Source organism: Biomphalaria glabrata, chromosome 17 (assembly GCF_947242115.1).
Source record: "Biomphalaria glabrata chromosome 17, xgBioGlab47.1, whole genome shotgun sequence".
NCBI lineage: Eukaryota > Metazoa > Mollusca > Gastropoda > Planorbidae > Biomphalaria > Biomphalaria glabrata.
Window position 1 is genome coordinate 1,236,743 of NC_074727.1, and position 19,575 is coordinate 1,256,317.

General features: G+C 35.5%; 1 protein-coding gene across 1 annotated transcript in view; it reads right to left on the reverse strand.

The window, feature by feature from the left end:
* The window catches only part of LOC106073145 (structural maintenance of chromosomes flexible hinge domain-containing protein 1-like), a 56,706-nt gene that overhangs the window by 24,067 nt on the left and 13,064 nt on the right, over positions 1–19,575 (reverse strand). The window contains exons 15-39 of the mRNA XM_056015214.1: positions 18,778–18,972; positions 18,204–18,317; positions 17,995–18,101; positions 17,251–17,333; positions 16,556–16,666; positions 16,293–16,370; positions 15,954–16,073; positions 15,287–15,431; positions 14,440–14,539; positions 14,271–14,340; positions 13,361–13,497; positions 12,905–13,039; positions 11,951–12,110; positions 11,326–11,393; positions 10,487–10,632; positions 9,805–9,931; positions 9,553–9,630; positions 7,364–7,513; positions 6,684–6,809; positions 5,788–5,867; positions 5,144–5,301; positions 4,945–5,054; positions 3,556–3,614; positions 1,567–1,651; positions 132–263 (exon numbers count right to left, since the gene is read on the reverse strand). Coding sequence (XP_055871189.1) covers positions 132–263; positions 1,567–1,651; positions 3,556–3,614; positions 4,945–5,054; positions 5,144–5,301; positions 5,788–5,867; positions 6,684–6,809; positions 7,364–7,513; positions 9,553–9,630; positions 9,805–9,931; positions 10,487–10,632; positions 11,326–11,393; positions 11,951–12,110; positions 12,905–13,039; positions 13,361–13,497; positions 14,271–14,340; positions 14,440–14,539; positions 15,287–15,431; positions 15,954–16,073; positions 16,293–16,370; positions 16,556–16,666; positions 17,251–17,333; positions 17,995–18,101; positions 18,204–18,317; positions 18,778–18,972 — 2,874 coding nt within the window. The remainder of the gene's footprint in view (positions 1–131; positions 264–1,566; positions 1,652–3,555; positions 3,615–4,944; positions 5,055–5,143; positions 5,302–5,787; positions 5,868–6,683; positions 6,810–7,363; positions 7,514–9,552; positions 9,631–9,804; positions 9,932–10,486; positions 10,633–11,325; positions 11,394–11,950; positions 12,111–12,904; positions 13,040–13,360; positions 13,498–14,270; positions 14,341–14,439; positions 14,540–15,286; positions 15,432–15,953; positions 16,074–16,292; positions 16,371–16,555; positions 16,667–17,250; positions 17,334–17,994; positions 18,102–18,203; positions 18,318–18,777; positions 18,973–19,575) is intronic.

Below are 19,575 nucleotides of genomic sequence, written 5' to 3' on the forward strand. Positions count from 1 at the left end.
AACAGAAAAAGAAAAGACATTTATGTTGTCCTACAAAAAAAGAATGAATTAGAGAAAATGTCTTCTCATCAGAGAATCAACCCTCAAAACAACAAAACGTTTCTACATATGCAGAAGATGAAGACACGTACCCTGAGCTCTAGAACTAAAGATTTGATGAGCGTCCTGCTTGCTGCACTTTTGGTGTTGGAAACAGTTGGTGTGGTTCTACGATCCAGTGAAATCAGTTCAGCCGGAGACCCAGGATTAACAATCAATGTATTCTGTAGAGTAAATTGTATCATTAATTGTATAATAGAACATTGGATTGCTAAAGTTGAATCAATAGACTTGTACAGTTGACTTTTGATAATCAGATGTCTATGGGATTTAAGGAGTAGTGCATTACCAAAAATGTCAAACTACTGAGTACTAAAAGCTGTGCTTCAATGAATTTAATCTATATGTCAAGTAAATTCTATGTAAGATGTAATAAGATCTATACGTCAAGTAAATTCTATGTATGATGCAATAAGATCTATATGTCAAGTACATTCTATGTATGATGTAATAAGATCTATACGTCAAGTAAATTCTATGTATGATGCAATAAGATCTATATGTCAAGTAAATTCTATGTATGATGTAATAAGATCTATACGTCAAGTAAATTCTATGTATAATGCAATAAGATCTATATGTCAAGTAAATTCTATGTATGATGTAATAAGATCTATACATCAAGTAAATTCTATGTATGATGCAATAAGATCTATATGTCAAGTAAATTCTATGTATGATGTAATAAGTTCTATACGTCAAGTAAATTCTATGTATGATGCAATAAGATCTATATGTCAAGTAAATTCTATGTATGATGTAATAAGATCTATATGTCAAGTAAATTCTATGTATGATCTAATAAGATAATCTCATAAACTTTCAAGGGTATAATATAAACAATAGACAAAAAAGGAAATGAATTAATCTTAAAAATAGAAAACTTACAGCTTTTAAATGCTGCACTGAACTACAATATAAGCGCACCTAACTATATGCACTAAAGTATACATTAATTACATGAATTTATGTCCTATCGGTTTATTGAGTGTGTTGGATTATTAAGTGTCAGACTTTCAAAAAAAAAAAAAAACCAACTGTATAATAGAACATTTGCAGACGCACAAACGTAAAAACAGTAAATAGAGAAAGATAGGTTAGAAATTAATTATTAGAGCTATGATTGACACAGATTTTAAAAAATGTTCATTATGTTACGATATATAAAAATTGGTATGACTTATCTTATCCACTTTGAACATGACAAAATATGTTATTTGTATGAACAGAACCATCAAAATATGTTATTGGTATTAGAGCATGGAATGGGTTGCCTGAACTAGCCAGGAAAACCAGTGACTTGGCGGAATTTAAGTCATTGGTTTATATGCATGACTAAATGCATGACGCGTAGGATGTAATCATCTTCTTTTTTGAAGTAACGTCTGTATTATAAAAGACAAGATAACAGAAACATCAAAACATGTTATTGGTATAAGATTAAGTCCAGACTACTCTGCTACTCACCACAATACTGAGTAGTTCCACGGAACCACCAGAGTAAACAAACATTACATTATAGTTTCCAGAAGTCTCAGGAACTTGACATTTTCTGGTACAAGGAAACACAAGAGTGACATGTGTGAACAGATTAGTTAGACATTAACTAAGTCACAATGAATGACACACTGTAAAATACATTCACTATTTAAAGAACAAATGTGTTTATAGTATTTTGCAAGAGGCATTTCTAAAAACTATTCTCAAGATGTGGTAACAGAATTTGGTAACAAAAATATATTTCTAAAAATTAAGTTTAATGACACTGTAGACATACAAATTCCAAGCAAGAATACATATTAATAAATTAACCTCTAAAATAATGCACAGAAATGAATTAACATCAGGCTCAAAACTTATGGGGAGGTGCGGTGGCTGAGTGGTAAAGCGCTTGGCTTCAAGTTAAGACTTGGATTTTTATTTCGGGATCCTTGGGCCCTTCTGAGTCCACCCATCCTTAATGGGTACCTGACATTAGTTGGGGAAAGTAAAGGCGGTTGCTCGTTATGCTGGCCACATGACACCCTCGCTAACTGTAGGCCACAGAATCAGATGACCTTTACATCATCTGCCCTATAGACCACAAGGTCTGAAAGGGGAACTTTACTTACAAAACTTATATACTCATCTGAACCCAATTAGAATTAGAAATTCTGAAAAAGTACTCTAGAAATGGAAGTCAAATTAAAATTTAGTCTTCAGTTACCTCTCCTGAATTAAGCTATAAAGTAAAACCAGATCTGAAGATCAACATATGCTTTTATTATCTCACTAGAGGATAACAAAATTAGACATTGTGATTAACAAAAGAGAAATTAGGCCTGCCATTGTAGGGTCAGAGCAGCTAATTCGGGACATATTGCAAAATAAAAGCAAAAAAGAAAAAAGACAGAGGGTGTGACATTGTGAAAGTGACATCAGCAGTAAAGGAAAATGCAATGCAAAGGGCAAGTATAAACCATCAGATTCTAAGCAAGCACCAGTAGTTCTCACATCAACAGTTGCAGATCCTATAAATGTAACTGTATCAACTGAACTCAAGATAACATTAAGAAACTGGAACAGACACAAAATAGAGCAGTGAGATTCATAATAAACGAATATTCACACTTAACCAGAATAACACCTTTAGTAAAATCACTAAATTTAGAAAGCCTTCAGGACAGAAGACTCAAAAGTAAAGTAGCAACTATACATAAAACACTGAACCATAATCTTCAAATACAAAAACAAAATTTAATAAAATACTCTGAAAGACACAAAGATAAAGGCACATTCCTCGTCCCATATGCTAGGACAAAGTTGTACAAATACTCCTTCTTCCCTAGTGCTATTAGAGCATGGAATGGGTTGCCTGAGCTAGCCAGGAAAACCAGTGACTTGGCAGAATTTAAGTAATTGGTTAATATGCATGACTAAATGCATGACGCGTAGGACGTGATCATCTTCTTTTTTGAAGTAACGTCTGTATTATATAAGATAAGAAGATAAGATAACTACTTCTCTAAAGAAACTAAGACACAAACTAGATCTATTAGACTTATAGGGGCTGAGTGTTGATGTGCTTGGCTTCCAAACCACTCTTGGGTTTGAATCTGGGTGAAAAGCAGGGCTCCAGATTTTGGGGTACCTGACATTATTTTGTGAAAGTAAAGGCAGTTGATCATTGTGCTGGCCAACCCCATTAACCATCAGCCAAAGAAACATGAGCTTTCAGCATCTCCCCTAAAGATGACAAGGTCTGAAAGGGGTACTTCATGATTACTTTGTTACTATTAGATCTACTAACAGTCCTTCTGTCCCCTCCAAATTTTTACTTTGTTCCTATACTTAAAATAAAAATTAATGAAATGCTCTGAACTAAAATGCTGACTTGGGAATGGTGTAAATTTGTATCCCACACAATGAGGGCGTGGTTAGAACGAATAGTAGCAAGAGTTGACAGATGGAACTTACTTGAAGGAAAATGTTCCAACATCTTCTTTGTTACTGGCTTGAAATTGTATAATTTCTGGCTGGCAAATGGCAGCAGAAGATATAAACAAATTGGTTAAAAATGAAATATTGAGACAAAATGAATACAAGTTTAACAAGGAGAAGCATAAGAAACAGAACTCCACATTTACAAAGAGAAGATAGTTCTATTATTTGTGCTGCAACATTCTAGTATTGAACAAACAAGACACAAACACGGCAGCAGTAGGGTACAATTGTCATTAAGAGAAGAAGGTGAAAAAAAAAAATGGTGAAACATAGATAAGTTCTGACAAAGACTCGAACCACAACCTTTGAACCGGGCCCATTGCCTAGCAATGACCAGGTACAAGTCTAACATCTGATTTGATCATCCAGGTCCCCATAAAAGAAGCTTTCTAGACAGCAAAACTATATGGACCAATATTGCCATTCAGAGTTACGGGGCTATGTGACCCGCCTGCTTACATCTCTCCATTTGCTCTTCCAAACAACTGTACTTTTAGGACTAACAAAACTTGCGAAGCCTGAGACTTTTTGGACTAATTTAAATTGCATCTATCTCTAGTTTGAATCTCAGTGAAGACAAGGATTTTCAATTTTGGGATCTTTAGGATGCCTCTGAGTCCACCCAGCTCTAATGGGTGTTGTGTATTTATGTTTCTTGTTGTGTGTTGTGAACTGATCTGTTCTAGTGTGTCAAAATGTCATGGTGTCTAGGTCAGCTTGTGTGTGTTTGTGTACTGTGTTATTGTGAACTGTTTTGTCATTCTTGTTCAATAAAGGCTAGCATCAAGACATGTCTTCATGTAGTATTTTATTAGGTCACTACAATGGGTACCTGACATTAGTTGAGGAAAAGTAAAGGTGGTTGGTTGTTGTGATGGCCACATGACACCCCTGTTAACCATGAGCTAGTGAGCCATAGAAACAGATGACTTTGACATCATCTGCCCTATAGATGGCAAGGTCTGAAAAGGGAACTTACTTTACATAACAATCTCTAACTAGCACTACAAGAGGACCATATCAAAACATTGCATATAGATATCATCAGAAGAGGTAGTACCTAAACTAATGAAACATAAATGGGGTTATTTTATAGCTGCAGCAATTGATAGCAATAAAACTTGGGTACAGTGGTTATAGAGGGAAGGTGAAAGAAAATTGGTGAAACAGAGATAAGCTCTGACAAGGACTCGAACCACAGACATCCGAACCAACCCCATCACCTAGCCTGTACCCTAGAGCCTCTTTTACTTGTTTGATAAATAAGAATTCTGCATTTTATGATAATTACAACATAAGTGTACAGCTTTACATTCCAAGAAATCAGTATCTGATTTTGAATATAATGAAATAATTATCTACCTTAGCATTCGCTGCCTCTGGTTCTTTCCTCCACAGTCTCATGGACACCTGGTCTAGAGTAGCAGATCTCAACAGACTACCATCTTCCGATATGACTGTAACTGTGAAGTCTTAAATAAAACAACAAGCGATCAGTAACAATAAGTAGTCCCAGTTTTTTTTTAGTGGGTTAATATTATTTGGATGAAACTGCCCTTACCTGGAAAGGTCTGTCCAGCTGTAATGGTCATCTTAGGGTTGTAGCTGACCTCTACAGCGGATGGTTTCAATGGATCTGGCTGGACGTTAACAATAAATTTAGGTCCATTGATGACAGTTTTGAAAATATTGGCCTTAGGTTGTATGTCATAGATACCACTGAAACAGAGTAATATTTGGCTATGGATTAGTCCCAAAAAGTTTAGATGAAAATTTGAACAAATCATATTAAAACTAATTAAGAACAACTGAGTTTCTGCTTATTGCATGGACTGGATAGGACCATGATTTCAAGCTTATACTTGTTTGAGTAGAATAACTAAGAACTCAAAGGAAGAGTAAAAGATCAAATGGTTGCATGAAAATTTTCTAAACCACACTTTGCAATCTTACTATTTGCTATTGACTTTTAAGAACATTTTTTTTTTAGCAATAAGGCTACATATTATCAAGTATAATTGTTCCACAATGGCAAAATATGTAGGTCACAGCTGGGGCTGCATAGCCTTGGGAGATACTGCATTCCTCATAAATCTTCGGACTTGAAGACAAGCCTTATTATTATCATCTCATCATCAAGTATAAAAAAAATTCCCTAAAGCCTTTAGTTTACTTTCTATGTCAACAATTTTATGACTTGCTTACCTGTTGGCTGTGATGGTCAGTACACCAAAGTCTGCTATCCCTAAGTTGTCAGTTCGGACAAAGACAGGAGCTGGATGAAGCTGTGGAGACAAATGCCTTCCATCATACTAAACAGTTGGAGCACTCAAGAAAATAAAATGTACTTTGTGTTTGGTTACAATTTTGTTTTTGTTTTTTTTCAAATAGAAATGCATTGTGAATGTGAATTGGATTTTGTGAGTTGATGTATTGAGTTGAGTATCACTCCTTTATCTACATTTCCAGAAATGGCTGCCTGGTCGTGCGGTTTGCGCGCTGGACTGTCGTTCAGATTTATCGATGGTCCAGGGTTCAAACCCTGCCCGCTCTCATCCCCCGTCGTCCTGCGGGAGGTTTGGACTAGGAAGTAATTATCTTCAACTCTGAAGGAACATCCGAAACATGTAAAACATTTTACAAACAAACATTTACAACATTTTACAAAACATTTTACAAAAACATTTTACAAACATGACATGATGCGATTCGTTGCAAATGTTCCATGAGAACGAAGGAATAAATGCTGGTAGCCTTTGCTGATGCAGATTTAGAGACAATGATCCTAGCTTTGATTTATTTTGATGTTTGAGATTGGATATTTACTACAGAAATTATTTCTAATTCTTTATCTAATCATATCCACTATTATTACAGGATGTTTTAATTTTTTCATTTTATCATATTATTAATTTTAATTTTAACCTAAAATTCCTAATAAAAAATATTATAAAAATACACTTGACAGATCTCTGAAAGGTACTGACTGATAATTATAAAAGAGTTATCAGAATTTCAGAAAGTCAGACCAATGCTCCTGTCCTTGCTTTTGCTTTGCTTCACCTTAATAAGTCGAGTTTGCTCTGTGTCAAGTAACTCACCTTTAACTTCTGATCTCTGACAATTTGAACCTTGACATTGTTTAAGTGGCAGGGGTTCTTCTCGGCATCCAACAACTGAACACGGAAGGGCTGACTGAGTGGTTTCCCACTGAATACCAGTATAGGCTGCGAGGGAGAGATGAAACAAGGAAATCTGTAAGTCATATGGAAAGTTGAAGCTAACAATTCATGTGCTGGAAGCTCTAGTCAAGGGTAAAATGTAAGCAAGTGGACACATTGTGAATCTAGTTAGTCTGACCACAGGTTGATCTGGGAGCAGCCACTTATCCCGACTGAATCCTAAAATATGACAAATTTTTGGAACACAAAAATGTTAAATAATTGACCAGCCCACTTTTGGGACAAAAATAAAATGTGGTTTGATCGTTTAACAAGAATCAACTCTAGAGTAATGCATTAGTTACAGGTACCATGCCTTAGCTACAGAAAACATATGTAGCTAGCTAAAAATAGCTTATTTGTACTACAGAAAGAACACATTACAGATAGCATGAAACATTTACAGAAAATAGAACCAAATTGTTTTAATTTTTTTTATTGAAAAGCTTTTATATAGTGCCACTTTTATGCTTATAGCATGCTCAGAGCGCTATGGTCGGATCTCATTTGTGGACCAGTGGGGGAGGGGGGTATAAAGACAATACTATGACACCTCATACCTCATCCACAACCCAGTCTAGCACTTCCAACTGGGTTGGGGCTCCAGCCTTAACTTCAAACTTGACTGATGACTTTAATTCTTTCCACTTGACCTCCACTTCCTTCATCCCCATGGACGTGAAGATAAGATTGCTGATCAGACATTTTTGCTGATAAAGAGAGAGAAGTCTTTTGTCAAAATTTATTTTCACCAAAATGAAAATATAAAAAAATTAATTTGATAAAACAATAATGTCTCATTCCACTCATCTGTCAATAAAAAAATCACCTAAATTCTTCTAGGCATCTGACAATAAGTACCCACCCAGCTTTTTTCTTCTAGTTATCAGACAATAGATATTTTGTTAGTTATCTGACAATAGATATTTTGTTAGTTATCAGACAATAGATATTTTGTTAGTTATCTGACAATAGATATTTTGTTAGTTATCAGACAATAGATATTTTGTTAGTTATCTGACAATAGATATTTTGTTAGTTATCTGACAATAGATATTTTGTTAGTTATCTGACAATAGATATTTTGTTAGTTATCAGACAATAGATATTTTGTTAGTTATCAGACAATAGATATTTTGTTAGTTACCAGACAATAGATATTTTGTTAGTTATCTGACAATAGATATTTTGTTAGTTATCTGACAATAGATATTTTGTTAGTTATCTGACAATAGATATTTTGTTAGTTATCTGGCAATAAGTTATTTCCAGTTATGTGATAATAAATGCTTATACTATTTCCAGATAGTTCTGATTATGAATATAGACAACTCTTCAACCTTAATCCAATGCCCTAGATCTTTGTATCAAAAGAGAAAATCTTTAATACTAATGCTTGACTACTATGTGGACCACATGTGACAGAGTGAGTTGTTTTAGTCTAGAAGTAGTAGAAGAACTGCTATATAATCCAAGCCTATCCATAGGACGCTGTGCCACTGTGGGAGGCATTCAGTGGTATAGTACTGCGCAAATGGATTATGACTTTAAAAATACTCAAATATTCAGCGCAGGCTGGAGGAATTACTGTGTAGCCATATGAAATACTGCAGTCCTTCTTAATCTTCAGACTTGAAGACAAGCCCCCATACTATGGTCAGAACATCAAAAATATACAATTTTTTTTTTACCTAAAACCTTGTCAAAATGTCAAAAGGTCTATTTTTATTTTGCATAGCCATGTGAAACACTGCACTCATCATTAATCTTCAGAATCAAAGGCATTGCCATAAATTATTATAAATAAATATAATTATTATTGTTAGGAATCTCACTATCCAGGCTCTCTGCAAACTGCACCATACACCACCAACTTAAAGAACTTGACAACTCAGGGCTCCAAAGTAACGTAACACTTTAATTCTTGAAGAAATAACAGCCAATACTGTACAATTGGCAACACGTACACTGTACAAATATCTCTCCGATAACACCGTTCCGCCGTATCAACTCTTGCACTGGCCTCTCCGTCTCGTTCCGGGCTTGCACTGGGTTCAACAGTTCGGGACTGACTTCACACACTTGGGCTCGTTGTGTCGGACTCGATCACAGACCAAGATCAAGACGCCGTTCGTCTCAACTGTACTTGACAGTACTCCGCACTGAACCGTCGTAATACTCCGTACAGAACCACACCGTTGAACTGTGGTGTAGTCGACCGTGTTCTGAACTCCTGTCGTGAACCCCCTTTCTGAACCCTCTTGACTGCGTCGCCTCCGCTCTTATATAGGGTCCCTACTGGCCTTCTCGAACCGGACAGAACGCCGCTCGAAGTTTCTAGGTGGTCAGATGACTACAACTCTCGTGACGCTCCTGAGCTCTTGTTCACGGCAACGATCTTTCCCGAATTGTCCTATTGACACTCGACTCGGCTGACCGTCGTAGCTCGTCACGGTTGACCGCTCGTCTAGCGCTGGCCTGGGGCGATTTGCGTCAGCTGACTACACACACACCACTACCCCTCTCTGTGCCACCACCAAGTTTATAACATTATTATAGTCTGATATATATCTAATGAATAGACTTTTGTTAAAAAAAAAATAGAGAAATGTAGAAATATTTAGTTTGAAAGAAATCATGTTAGCTTAAAAATGGATTTTAAAAAAAAGAGAACATTTTCCTCTTCAACAAGCCAATACATTATGCGATACTGTGAAAACCAGATTCTCATCCAAGCTGATCTACTTACATTATCTAGTGTTTTAATAAGTTCTTGAACTTTCAAGCCATCTCCAGAACAGCTGATTTCTTTACACGAGTTTAAGTACTGAGGAAAGAAGAAAAACAAAAATTATCTGCGTGTCCCTCCCGGGTGTCATGAGTTCAAAAGAAATGACGAGAGACACACATACAAGTCAATGTTTACAATGATGTTATTTGTTTTGTATACAACCCTGATTTATATAGACACATTGACCACAAGCTGGACACAATGACCTACCGGAACCTGATTGCCAAATTTGTCTTTCATTGAGACTAGGATGGCTCCCTGGAGTTGTTCCCCTAACAAAGTGGAACTCTCTCCTTTCAGCTCACACAACAACTGACTGGCTGGGGCTGGGAGTGATCTGTAAGCATAGTAACAGTACAGGGCTCATTACACATGCCAAGGAAAAGACCTTTACATGTTTTATAATGTTTGTAAGAGAGCCTTACTTGACTTACAAAACATGGCATTTTTATCTATAAAAAACAATTTAAAAAAATGATGGAAATAATATTACATTAAAAAAAAATCTACAAATAAAATATACCATGTGGCTATCACCACTTTATAGTTATCAGACGTCACATGTCTAGTTTTTTTTAATCCCCTAACCAACCTTCAAAAAATTAACATAAAGCTAAGTATACTTTGTTATGTAATTACTCATTTTTAATTAGGTCTAGAGTTAGAACTTACTGTATGTTTACTAAAGGCTTTAAGCTCAACCGGGAATAAAGATATAATCCAATGTTGTCCATAATGACTTAGAATTGCCTCTCTATAATGAACTTGATGACATTAAATTTTCTAGGTATATGATTTGTCTATGATGCTACCTAGCTGTTTATAATGCCTTATGATAGTTTAAAATGCTAATTGATATCCATGATGCTCTATGCCTGCCTATGACTTGTACCTGACAGTAAACTGAAGCTCAATGCCCTCCCCTTCCATCAAACTGATGCTGCAATACTTTGGTTCTAGAACTGAAGTGGACACCTTTAATGGAGGTAAGCATTTTCTCTGCAACTGGTCTTTGAGAGACTTAGGTGCCCAGTTGACCTGATGGAAATACAAAGTGAAAGTTAAAAACGATAAAAGAACTAAGTACATTTCATTTTTTTGTTGGCACAATGGAGAGTACATCATAAAGATGTTAACATATCTTTTCTGGCACAATGTAAAGTACAGCATAAAGATGTTAACATTTCTTGGCTGGCACAATGTAGAGTACAGCATAAAGATATTAACATTTCTTGGGCTGGCACAATGTAAAGTACAGCATATGGATATTAACATTTCTTGGCTGGCACAATAAAGGGTACAGCATAAAGATGTTAACATTCTTGGCTGGCACATTGTAGAATAAATCATAAAGATGTTAACATTTCTCTGCAGTCACATTTCTTTGTTGTTGTGAATTCTATTCAAATACCTTTTGATAAAGATATACAAAGATACACTACACTTACAATGTGAAAAAATTGTTTATTGACACAAGAGGGAGGGTTTTGATTGTTTAAGAAAATGCAGTGAATATGTACCATTTAAACTTTTGGATTCTAGCTTTTTACTTTGGAAAGTGCAGTAAATAAAAGTAATAGAATCTTCCAGCTTAAGAGTCCAGACGTGTTAGAAATAATGTCAGGTCTGAATAGAACGAGGTAGGGAGAAAGTTTCAATGGTCCTAGAGCCACAGAGAATGAGTTCAATACTGAATTTTTTTCAGAAGAGAAAAAACATCCAAGTACTCACCTTGATTTTAGCTGCCAACTTGTCATCAAGTTCCAATATTTCACCAGCTTCATTCAATACTTCAAACACTAGAGACAAAAACAACACAAGTGGAATGAGAGAAACAGGTTAGTCATTGAGTTTAGGTATGAGACATTAATATGAAAACTGCAATTCTTTATTTCAACAGCACACTGGGAGATGAAATACCACCAAACTTTAATTTGAATAAACTACCCAATTCTAGGGTCAAACATTATCTAACAAATGAGAATAAGGAAATCTAGACAGTTACAGCTACAAAGAAACATCTTCTCAGTCAAAGGTGTGTTGACTGCTGCATTAAAAGGTTGTATTTAACTCTCATTAGTCAATCAAAGAGATTCCATCATAAAAAGTCTGCCTGGTTGTGCGGTTTGCGCGCTGGACTGTCGTTTGGATTTATTGATGGTCCCGGGTTCAAACCCTGCCCGCTCGCATCCCCCATCATCCTGCGGGAGATTTGGACTAGGAAGTAAACTATCTTCAACTCTGAAGAAACATCCGAAAAATGTAAAACATTTTACAAGTCAATGCCTGACAAAAAAATGGAATCATTTTGTTAATCTGAGGGAAAAAAATGTATTTTGAAAAAAATTGTTCTTACTAATGGGATTCAGTTCTGTGCCAGCCTCCAGCTCTAGTATGTCTCCATTTTTTATTTCTATTTCTTTGTTGCCAGACTTGTAGGAAGCTTTGATGACAGAGGCTCTGTTGCTAGGAACGACTCGAATGATCCTTTCTATAGGGCTCATACCCCTTGAACCCTGAAGTACATGAGAATGCGTCTATTACAATGTACAAGATTCACAAACATTCTTAATTTCAACACAGCACTAGGTGAAACCTTAGTTTATAATACACATAATTTTAACACATTAGTTTAACCCTTAGATCTGTCATCTATCGTTAGGCTATTAGCCAAGTGAAGTAATGTGAAGGTACCAGCATGTTCACAGGCTTGGAATTTCTATAAAACTATATCTTTTTCTTGGATCATGCATATAAACAATTTTAGTGACCAAATAAACATTTCTTTATTCATGGATGTACAAACCATTTTATAGTTTGTTTTCAATCATACAACTATTTACATGAACTGACATTTCAAACGGTATGCAATCTATGATTTAGCAAATTAACTCTATAAAGCTATCAGATGTGGCAAAATAGGAAGGTCACAATTGGGTCTGCAGGGTCACATGATATAATTAATCTTTGGAATCGAGGACAATGCCTTAAATTGTAAGACTAGTGTAGCCAGAGATTGGTGAAAAAACAGCAACAAGAATGCAGTGTAGGATGCCAGTAGGGCAACAGTGTGGGGACTTTGTTATCTTGTAATCACAACAAATTTCCATAAGGATCAATAAAGCAGTCTTAGTCTTAATCTTCATATAATGGCTTCCTTTTGATTAAAAATATTGTATTTACCATACAAGAACAAAAGTGTCACTAGCATATATGAAAATAAATAATGCAATACTGATCAGCAAGCACAACACATTTGAAATGGAACAATTCACGGTACAAGTCCACAGACATAAAACTTTTCACTTACCTGTATATCAAATACTACTGTGATGTTTTTTTCCCCTGACATATTCTTAATGAAGATTGGTTTGCAAACCAGAGTAGCTGTCCCAGTCGCTGAGCAGTCAATCACCATAATTGGCAACCCACTAGCACCCATCATCTGGAACAGCCAATACAAGAGAAACTAGGTCTTACAGTCTACACAATACTAGAGAAACTAGGTCTTACAGTGTACACAATACAACAGAAACTAGGTCTTACAGTCTACACAATACAAGAGAAACTAGGTCTTACAGTCTACACAATACAACAAAAACTAGGTCTTACAGTGTACACAATACAACAGAAACTAGGTCTTACAGTCTACACAATACAAGAGAAACTAGGTCTTACAGTCTAAACAATACAAGAGAAACAAGGTCTTACAGTCTACACAAGAGAAACTAGGTCTTATTCATATTGTGCACTTCTATGGGATTACCTTAGCGACAACATTTAACTTTGTTCCTGATGTAATGTTCCCAGCAATGTCCTGTACTTCAAGGAAATATGTTGGGGCGGAGCCATTCTCTATGGTAATTTCAGTCTCTGGCTTCACCACAAGGTTTGCTGCAGGACCTGGGGGTGATGAACATGGTGTAAGGCAATACAAAATATTTGCATGCTTGGAAAACACAAAGTCAGTGTCATGCAGTGAGGTGATCAGTTGGAGAGCTCTCTTTTCCTCTCTGATAAATGCATAGACAAAACCTACATTCTGCAGTGTTTCTTGTGTTGATGCATACAATTTGTTAAAATTTTTCTATATATTGTCTATATTATGATTTCTAAAGTAAAACTGACCTATTCATCTGACAATATCTTATTTACCTAGCTTTGCATTTATTGATAAAAGATGAACATACTAGTTGAATTTCTATTATACAAGAAAGAAATAAAATGATAGATTGCTAATTATTTTGGTCACCAAATATGACCATTCAATATACATTTTTAAAACTTGATGGTCAAGATCCTTTATGTCTAAAAGATATCTGATGTGAATTCCATTAAAACCAGGTGTAAACTATTAGAAAGATTGAATTGAAACCTAGGAATAAGAAGAAGTTCTTTACTGATCCCTCATTCTGGGGTGATTGATTGGCACTATTCTATCTCAACCAGTAAGGGTGACAACCTTGTCTCACTTCCCTTCGAGCTGGGCTAAGGACCATGTAACCCTCTCAATAAGGCACCTTCACCTCAGTGATATGAAAGCTAGAAAACAGTACCACATGAAACATGTAGATAATGGGACAGGTTCTGGTGAATCTTGATTTTACAATTATACAATTATACAACAATCTCGGATTCTTATGGATCCCTAATGGTCATGAGAAATAGTTCATTACCTGGTAGTAGTCGAATCTTCAGCAAGTGAGTCTGTTCTAGTCCAGGGATCGAGACTTTAAGGTTGAAGCTCTGGACAAAGAGGAGAAAAAAAAAATTCAATGCAGTGGTTAAGTGTTTGCTGTAAAGTGTGACAAGTACTAACCAGTTAAAACAAATAAATGACAAAACCTTTTCAGAACTTCTGGTGACAATGCCCTTGGCGACCACTCCTTTGATGAAACAACTGTTGCCTTTGATTTGTGTGTTCTCATAGCTTAGTTCTAGACCACTGCGGAGAGACACAGGGCACAGACAATTAGGACAGTACAGAAAGTGCAATGGCTTTTCTAAAATGATTTGATTGATAAAACTTGATGTTTTGTATCTACAGAAGTCCTAGCGTGCTACAATAACATCACCTCTAACCTGGGACTTCAAGGAAGATATTTTTTAATTTGTTTATGTCTTTATATTTCATCTTTTGCAATTAGAATATTTCTAAATAGATTACACAATGACCCTGACCCTACTGACATCAGATAACCCTAAACTTCTCATGTGTTCAAAGTGTAAATACAATCATCATTTGTCAGACTAAAAAGCAGCTAATAACTCCATGGCACATTCATATCATACTACTAGTCAGTTAAAATACAGGCCTAGTAAATATTTCCTGTTTTTAGAAGATTGTACCATATTATTACATATTGTGCAGTAAAATGTCTTGAAACATTTATATATGAGCTAATTGTTAAATGTTGCTTTATGAAAAGTTCAATGTTACCATATGTTAACATATCAATGTTAATATGAACAAAGAATAATGAAAAATAAATTAAGGAGCCTGTATATAGGCAAATTAAAATAACAAAGGACCTTACTTTGGATTTATGCTGTTTTTTTTTATTTATTGAAACAAATATTTGTTTTTATTCTCTTTAACTAAAATTCCTTAACCAGTTAGTGCTTCATTCATATTCCAGCCCAATATAATGAAATCCCCCAAACAAGTGAGTATAAAGTGTATAATATTTACTCAGCATCCAACATGGGTTTAAGTTTAGCTGGAGCTCTGGTAGAGTTATTGTACTTGTCTTGAAATTCTAGAGGAATCTGAAAAGGGACGCCAACTTTAAATGGTCCATCTAGGATGCCAACTGTGAACTTTTCAGGATCAGCTTCTGTTGGTGAGAATAAAAAATGTGTGAAATGAAGTCAACTTTGATAGTATCCAATGGCTTTTTAAAATTATTTTCAATGGGAAGTGTGGTGGAGAGGCCAAGAGTCGGGCAGAGTTGTGTTTACTGAGTGCCTAAAGGCAGCATGGAAAACCAACTCCTAGATACCCCCTCCCCCCCACTGGTCCACAAATGAGATTGAACCAAAAGTGTTCTGAGCATGCTATAAGCATGAAAGTAGCGCTATATAAAAGCTATAATAATAATTAAGAACAAAGTTGCATTTTAAGATTCAAGGGAGTTGTTTAGTATGCCCAAGCTTTCTAAAAAAATGCTGGATTTCGTACTTAGCATTAACTTATATATTGAAATATTCACAGAACATTAGGAATCAGCTATGTAAAGATACAGCAACGATGAAATGGCAATGTCTTCGATTTCAAAGATTAAGGATGAGAGCAGTGATTCACATGACTAGGCAAAGATGATACAGCTCTATAATCAATGTAATGTTTTATCACTGACCTATGACTGAGAACTTGATTTTATAAGAGGGTAACTCTTTCCCAGCAAACAACGTGTTCCCTGATTCATTCAATACAGTGTTCAGCTGTAGAGTGTAGTTGCCCAGATTTTTAGCACTGTCTGGAACACACATACAAAGAAAACAAATTAGTTTTAACCTGAATGACTTGGCATGTGTAAATTAATATACATGAAAAGAAAACATTAAAGACTAAAGCAAACTTTAAAATAGTACTAAAAAACCATTATGTAGGAGACAGTTGATCATTTAAGATTAAAGCAAGTATTGAAACCAAACAGGCAGCTCTAAAAGAATCATTTAGACTTGCAAGCACTCACCCATCTTCCTGAACCAGTAGGGCCAAGTTTTACCATGCTGTGATACAAGGGAGACAATTGTTTCATCTCCATGGGAGGCTACAGGAGGAAAAAACAAACATAACACTACGTTAATATAAAATCAAATCAAGCATCAGCATGGTAGAAGGCTAAAATACATGCACAACAGGTCATATCAATGCCATGTCATGTAAATCTTATACGTCTTCAGAAAATAACCAATATGCTAGTTAAGCTTCAATTCTACTAAGCAGACATCTTACCATGCCAAATAAGCTTCAGTTCCACCAACAGCTTCTTTGTGCCTGCTGCTGAAAAAGGAATCTTGGAGATCTTCTCTCCTCTCTTGTTGGAAATCTCGACTTTAATATCACCTGAAATATTAAAGCAATTTTTAACCTAATATCATGTGGTCAATTTTTTACGTCCTATCAAAAACTGTGCCTATTTTTTTCCTCACAAGCTACATTAGCATCTGAGGTTATGCTTTGGTTGTAACTCTAATGACCAGGAAATGTAAATCTGTCAACAGCATGCCATGCCAAATGCATTGTCCTATTTCCTGAAAAATTAAATCATATTTTAACTTGAGGAACTGGAAATTATAAATGGTGGAATGTGTGGTCAAACCACTTGGTTAAGGAGGCTTGGTTACCTATCAAGGGGAATCAAGTTTGACACCCGACTCAAGCAGAACTGCGTTTACTGAGTGCCTTAAAGCAGCATGGAAAACCTACTCCCAGATATCCCTCTCCCCCACTGGTCCACAAAAAAGATTGGACCATAGCAATCTGAGCATGCTATAAGCAAGAAAGCTGTGCTATATTAAAAAGTATTTAAAAAATAATAATTTTAAATTCTTTTCAATCAATCACCTTTAGCTAGACAGCGGACATATTTGGATAGAACTATATTCATCTTTTTCACTGCTGCCTGTGTAAGAAAATGTAGCACTGACCTATAGTTTTACCAGCATTTCTTTTCTCATTCTGTACAACTTCCATTCCATTTGGCCATGTGACAATCAGATGATCAGGTAATCTACAGAAAAAAAAAAAGTAGATGACTTAAACAACTATAAACAAATCAGAAAAAAATGCAAAAGCTATTTTTGTTTTTATGCTGCAGTGCACACATTACAAACAGCATACACATAATGGTAATAATAAGTACATAATTGTAACACTTTAAATCATGATTGGCATTAAGAGATATCATTTTCTCACTTTTGTTAATGACTTTCAGCAATCTGAATTAAGATGAGAAGAGTGAAGAGTAATTGTGCACCTTGCCAATATTAGTTAACAATTAGTGGTTGAACATTAGCATGACAGTCAAAAGTCTCCCCTATACTTTGTACAAATAACATTCAAATCAGACTATAAGTTAACAAGATATATGATACTTCAAACGTGCTCTATCATTTCAGTTCCTGAAACAGTATTAATAGTGAAATGGACGAACTATAATAAAAAAAGCAAGCTGGACAGCTTCCTCAAATTAAATACCCAATAGAAGCTGAGCTTTAATTTTGGATTTTAGAAATGTTCTCAAGCAAAATTGCAAGCAGTGGCTGTAATAAAGGTTAGTGATTTTAAAATAGCTTATTTTCTCTGTGAAAATTGAAAAAATAAAATAAAAAGATAACAAAACAAAACAAAACAATCCCTCAAATAAGGTGAAAAAAAAAACAACACTTTACTTGGATTCTTCTTCTTCAATGTATTTTTTAATCTGCAACGTTGAAGTCCCTCTGTCTAGTTTATTGATGGGAACAAATCTTCTTTCCGAGTACAAAGACTGGGGTTCCTGGAGATACAGACATCCACATCACTTATGATCTAGTCAACACTAATCAATACAACATGTTAAAAACTTGTACTAATGTCTGACAGGCTTCCTGCATCTTACCTGCAATATTTCAATGTCACCTCCCATGGCATAGATGTCTCCCTCATATTCACCGTAGAGATAAAATGCTTGGATGGTACCATAAAGTGCAGGGGTTGTTCTCAAAATTCTAACCTAAGAAACAAGAGATCAAATCACTGACAAAGCCTAGGCTGTTAAATATTTCTTCTTTTACAAAACCAAAGTTGAGACAAAATGAAGCAAATATAAAAAATGTCTTTGCTCTTTGTGTTATAAAGTGCATTTCACTCAACAAACAACTTTAAGGAGAAAAAATGTCATTATATGGTTGCCTTTATGGGCAATGGGAAGCGTGGTCGAGAGGCCAAGTGCGCTTGAACTTGGCTTGTCTTGGCTACCTAGAAGGGGGCTCGAGGTTCGACACCCGACTCGGGCAGAGTTGCGTTTAGTGAGCGCCCAAAGGCAGATACCCCCCCCCCCCACTGGTCCACAAATGAGATTGGACCAAAAAGCACTCTGAGCATGCTATAAGCATGAAAGTAGCGCTATATAAAAGCTATAATAATAATAATAACAATGTTAAACAAGCACAATGTCATGTATTTCTATTTACCATCAATCCAGTGTCATAGACTTTCCCATCCCACTCCACCATAGAGAACTTGGTCCAGGGAATCTGTTTGTGTCGGGGCAGGTCAGTTCTGGTCACCTGACCCTGGTTGCCCAAGAAGAAAATCTGTTTGTCATACAATTCATTGCATTCCTTTAGCCAGGACTGAAACTCTCGTTCAATGCTGGTCCTTTTGTCCTGGGGGAGAGAATCCAAGCTCAAATAGCATTCTCTTAAAATTCACTAACAAACTAAAAAGAATAAATCTTAATATTTTTTTCTCCAGCTCATAGGTTTCACTTTGCTCTACAACGTGAATTATGAGATTTAGCAAACATTTGGAAATTCACCTCTTTTGGTGGTCGGTGTAATAAGTATTATTTCCTAATGATCTGTATCTTCTCATTTTCCTGACTAATGTAAGAGTGTGATGTGATTTATTGTATCAGTTCTTTCTGCTTACAACTGTTTGTAACTTTTTGAGAATGTGTTCGCAACATGTTAGATGTATGTACAGTGTCCATACAAAATAGTTTTGGGTTAAATGTTTTAATACGCCTAAAACTGTATACAGTTGAACAATAGAACCTGTACAAACAAGATGTTTATAACTGTAAACAGTTGAACAATAAAACCTGTTCAAGCAAGATGCTTATAACTGTAAACAGATGAACAATAGAATCTGTTCAAGCAAGATGCTTATAACTGTAAACAGATGAACAATAGAATCTGTTCAAGCAAGATACTTATAACTGTAAAAAGATGAACAATAGAATCTGTTCAAAGAAGATGTGCTCAGAT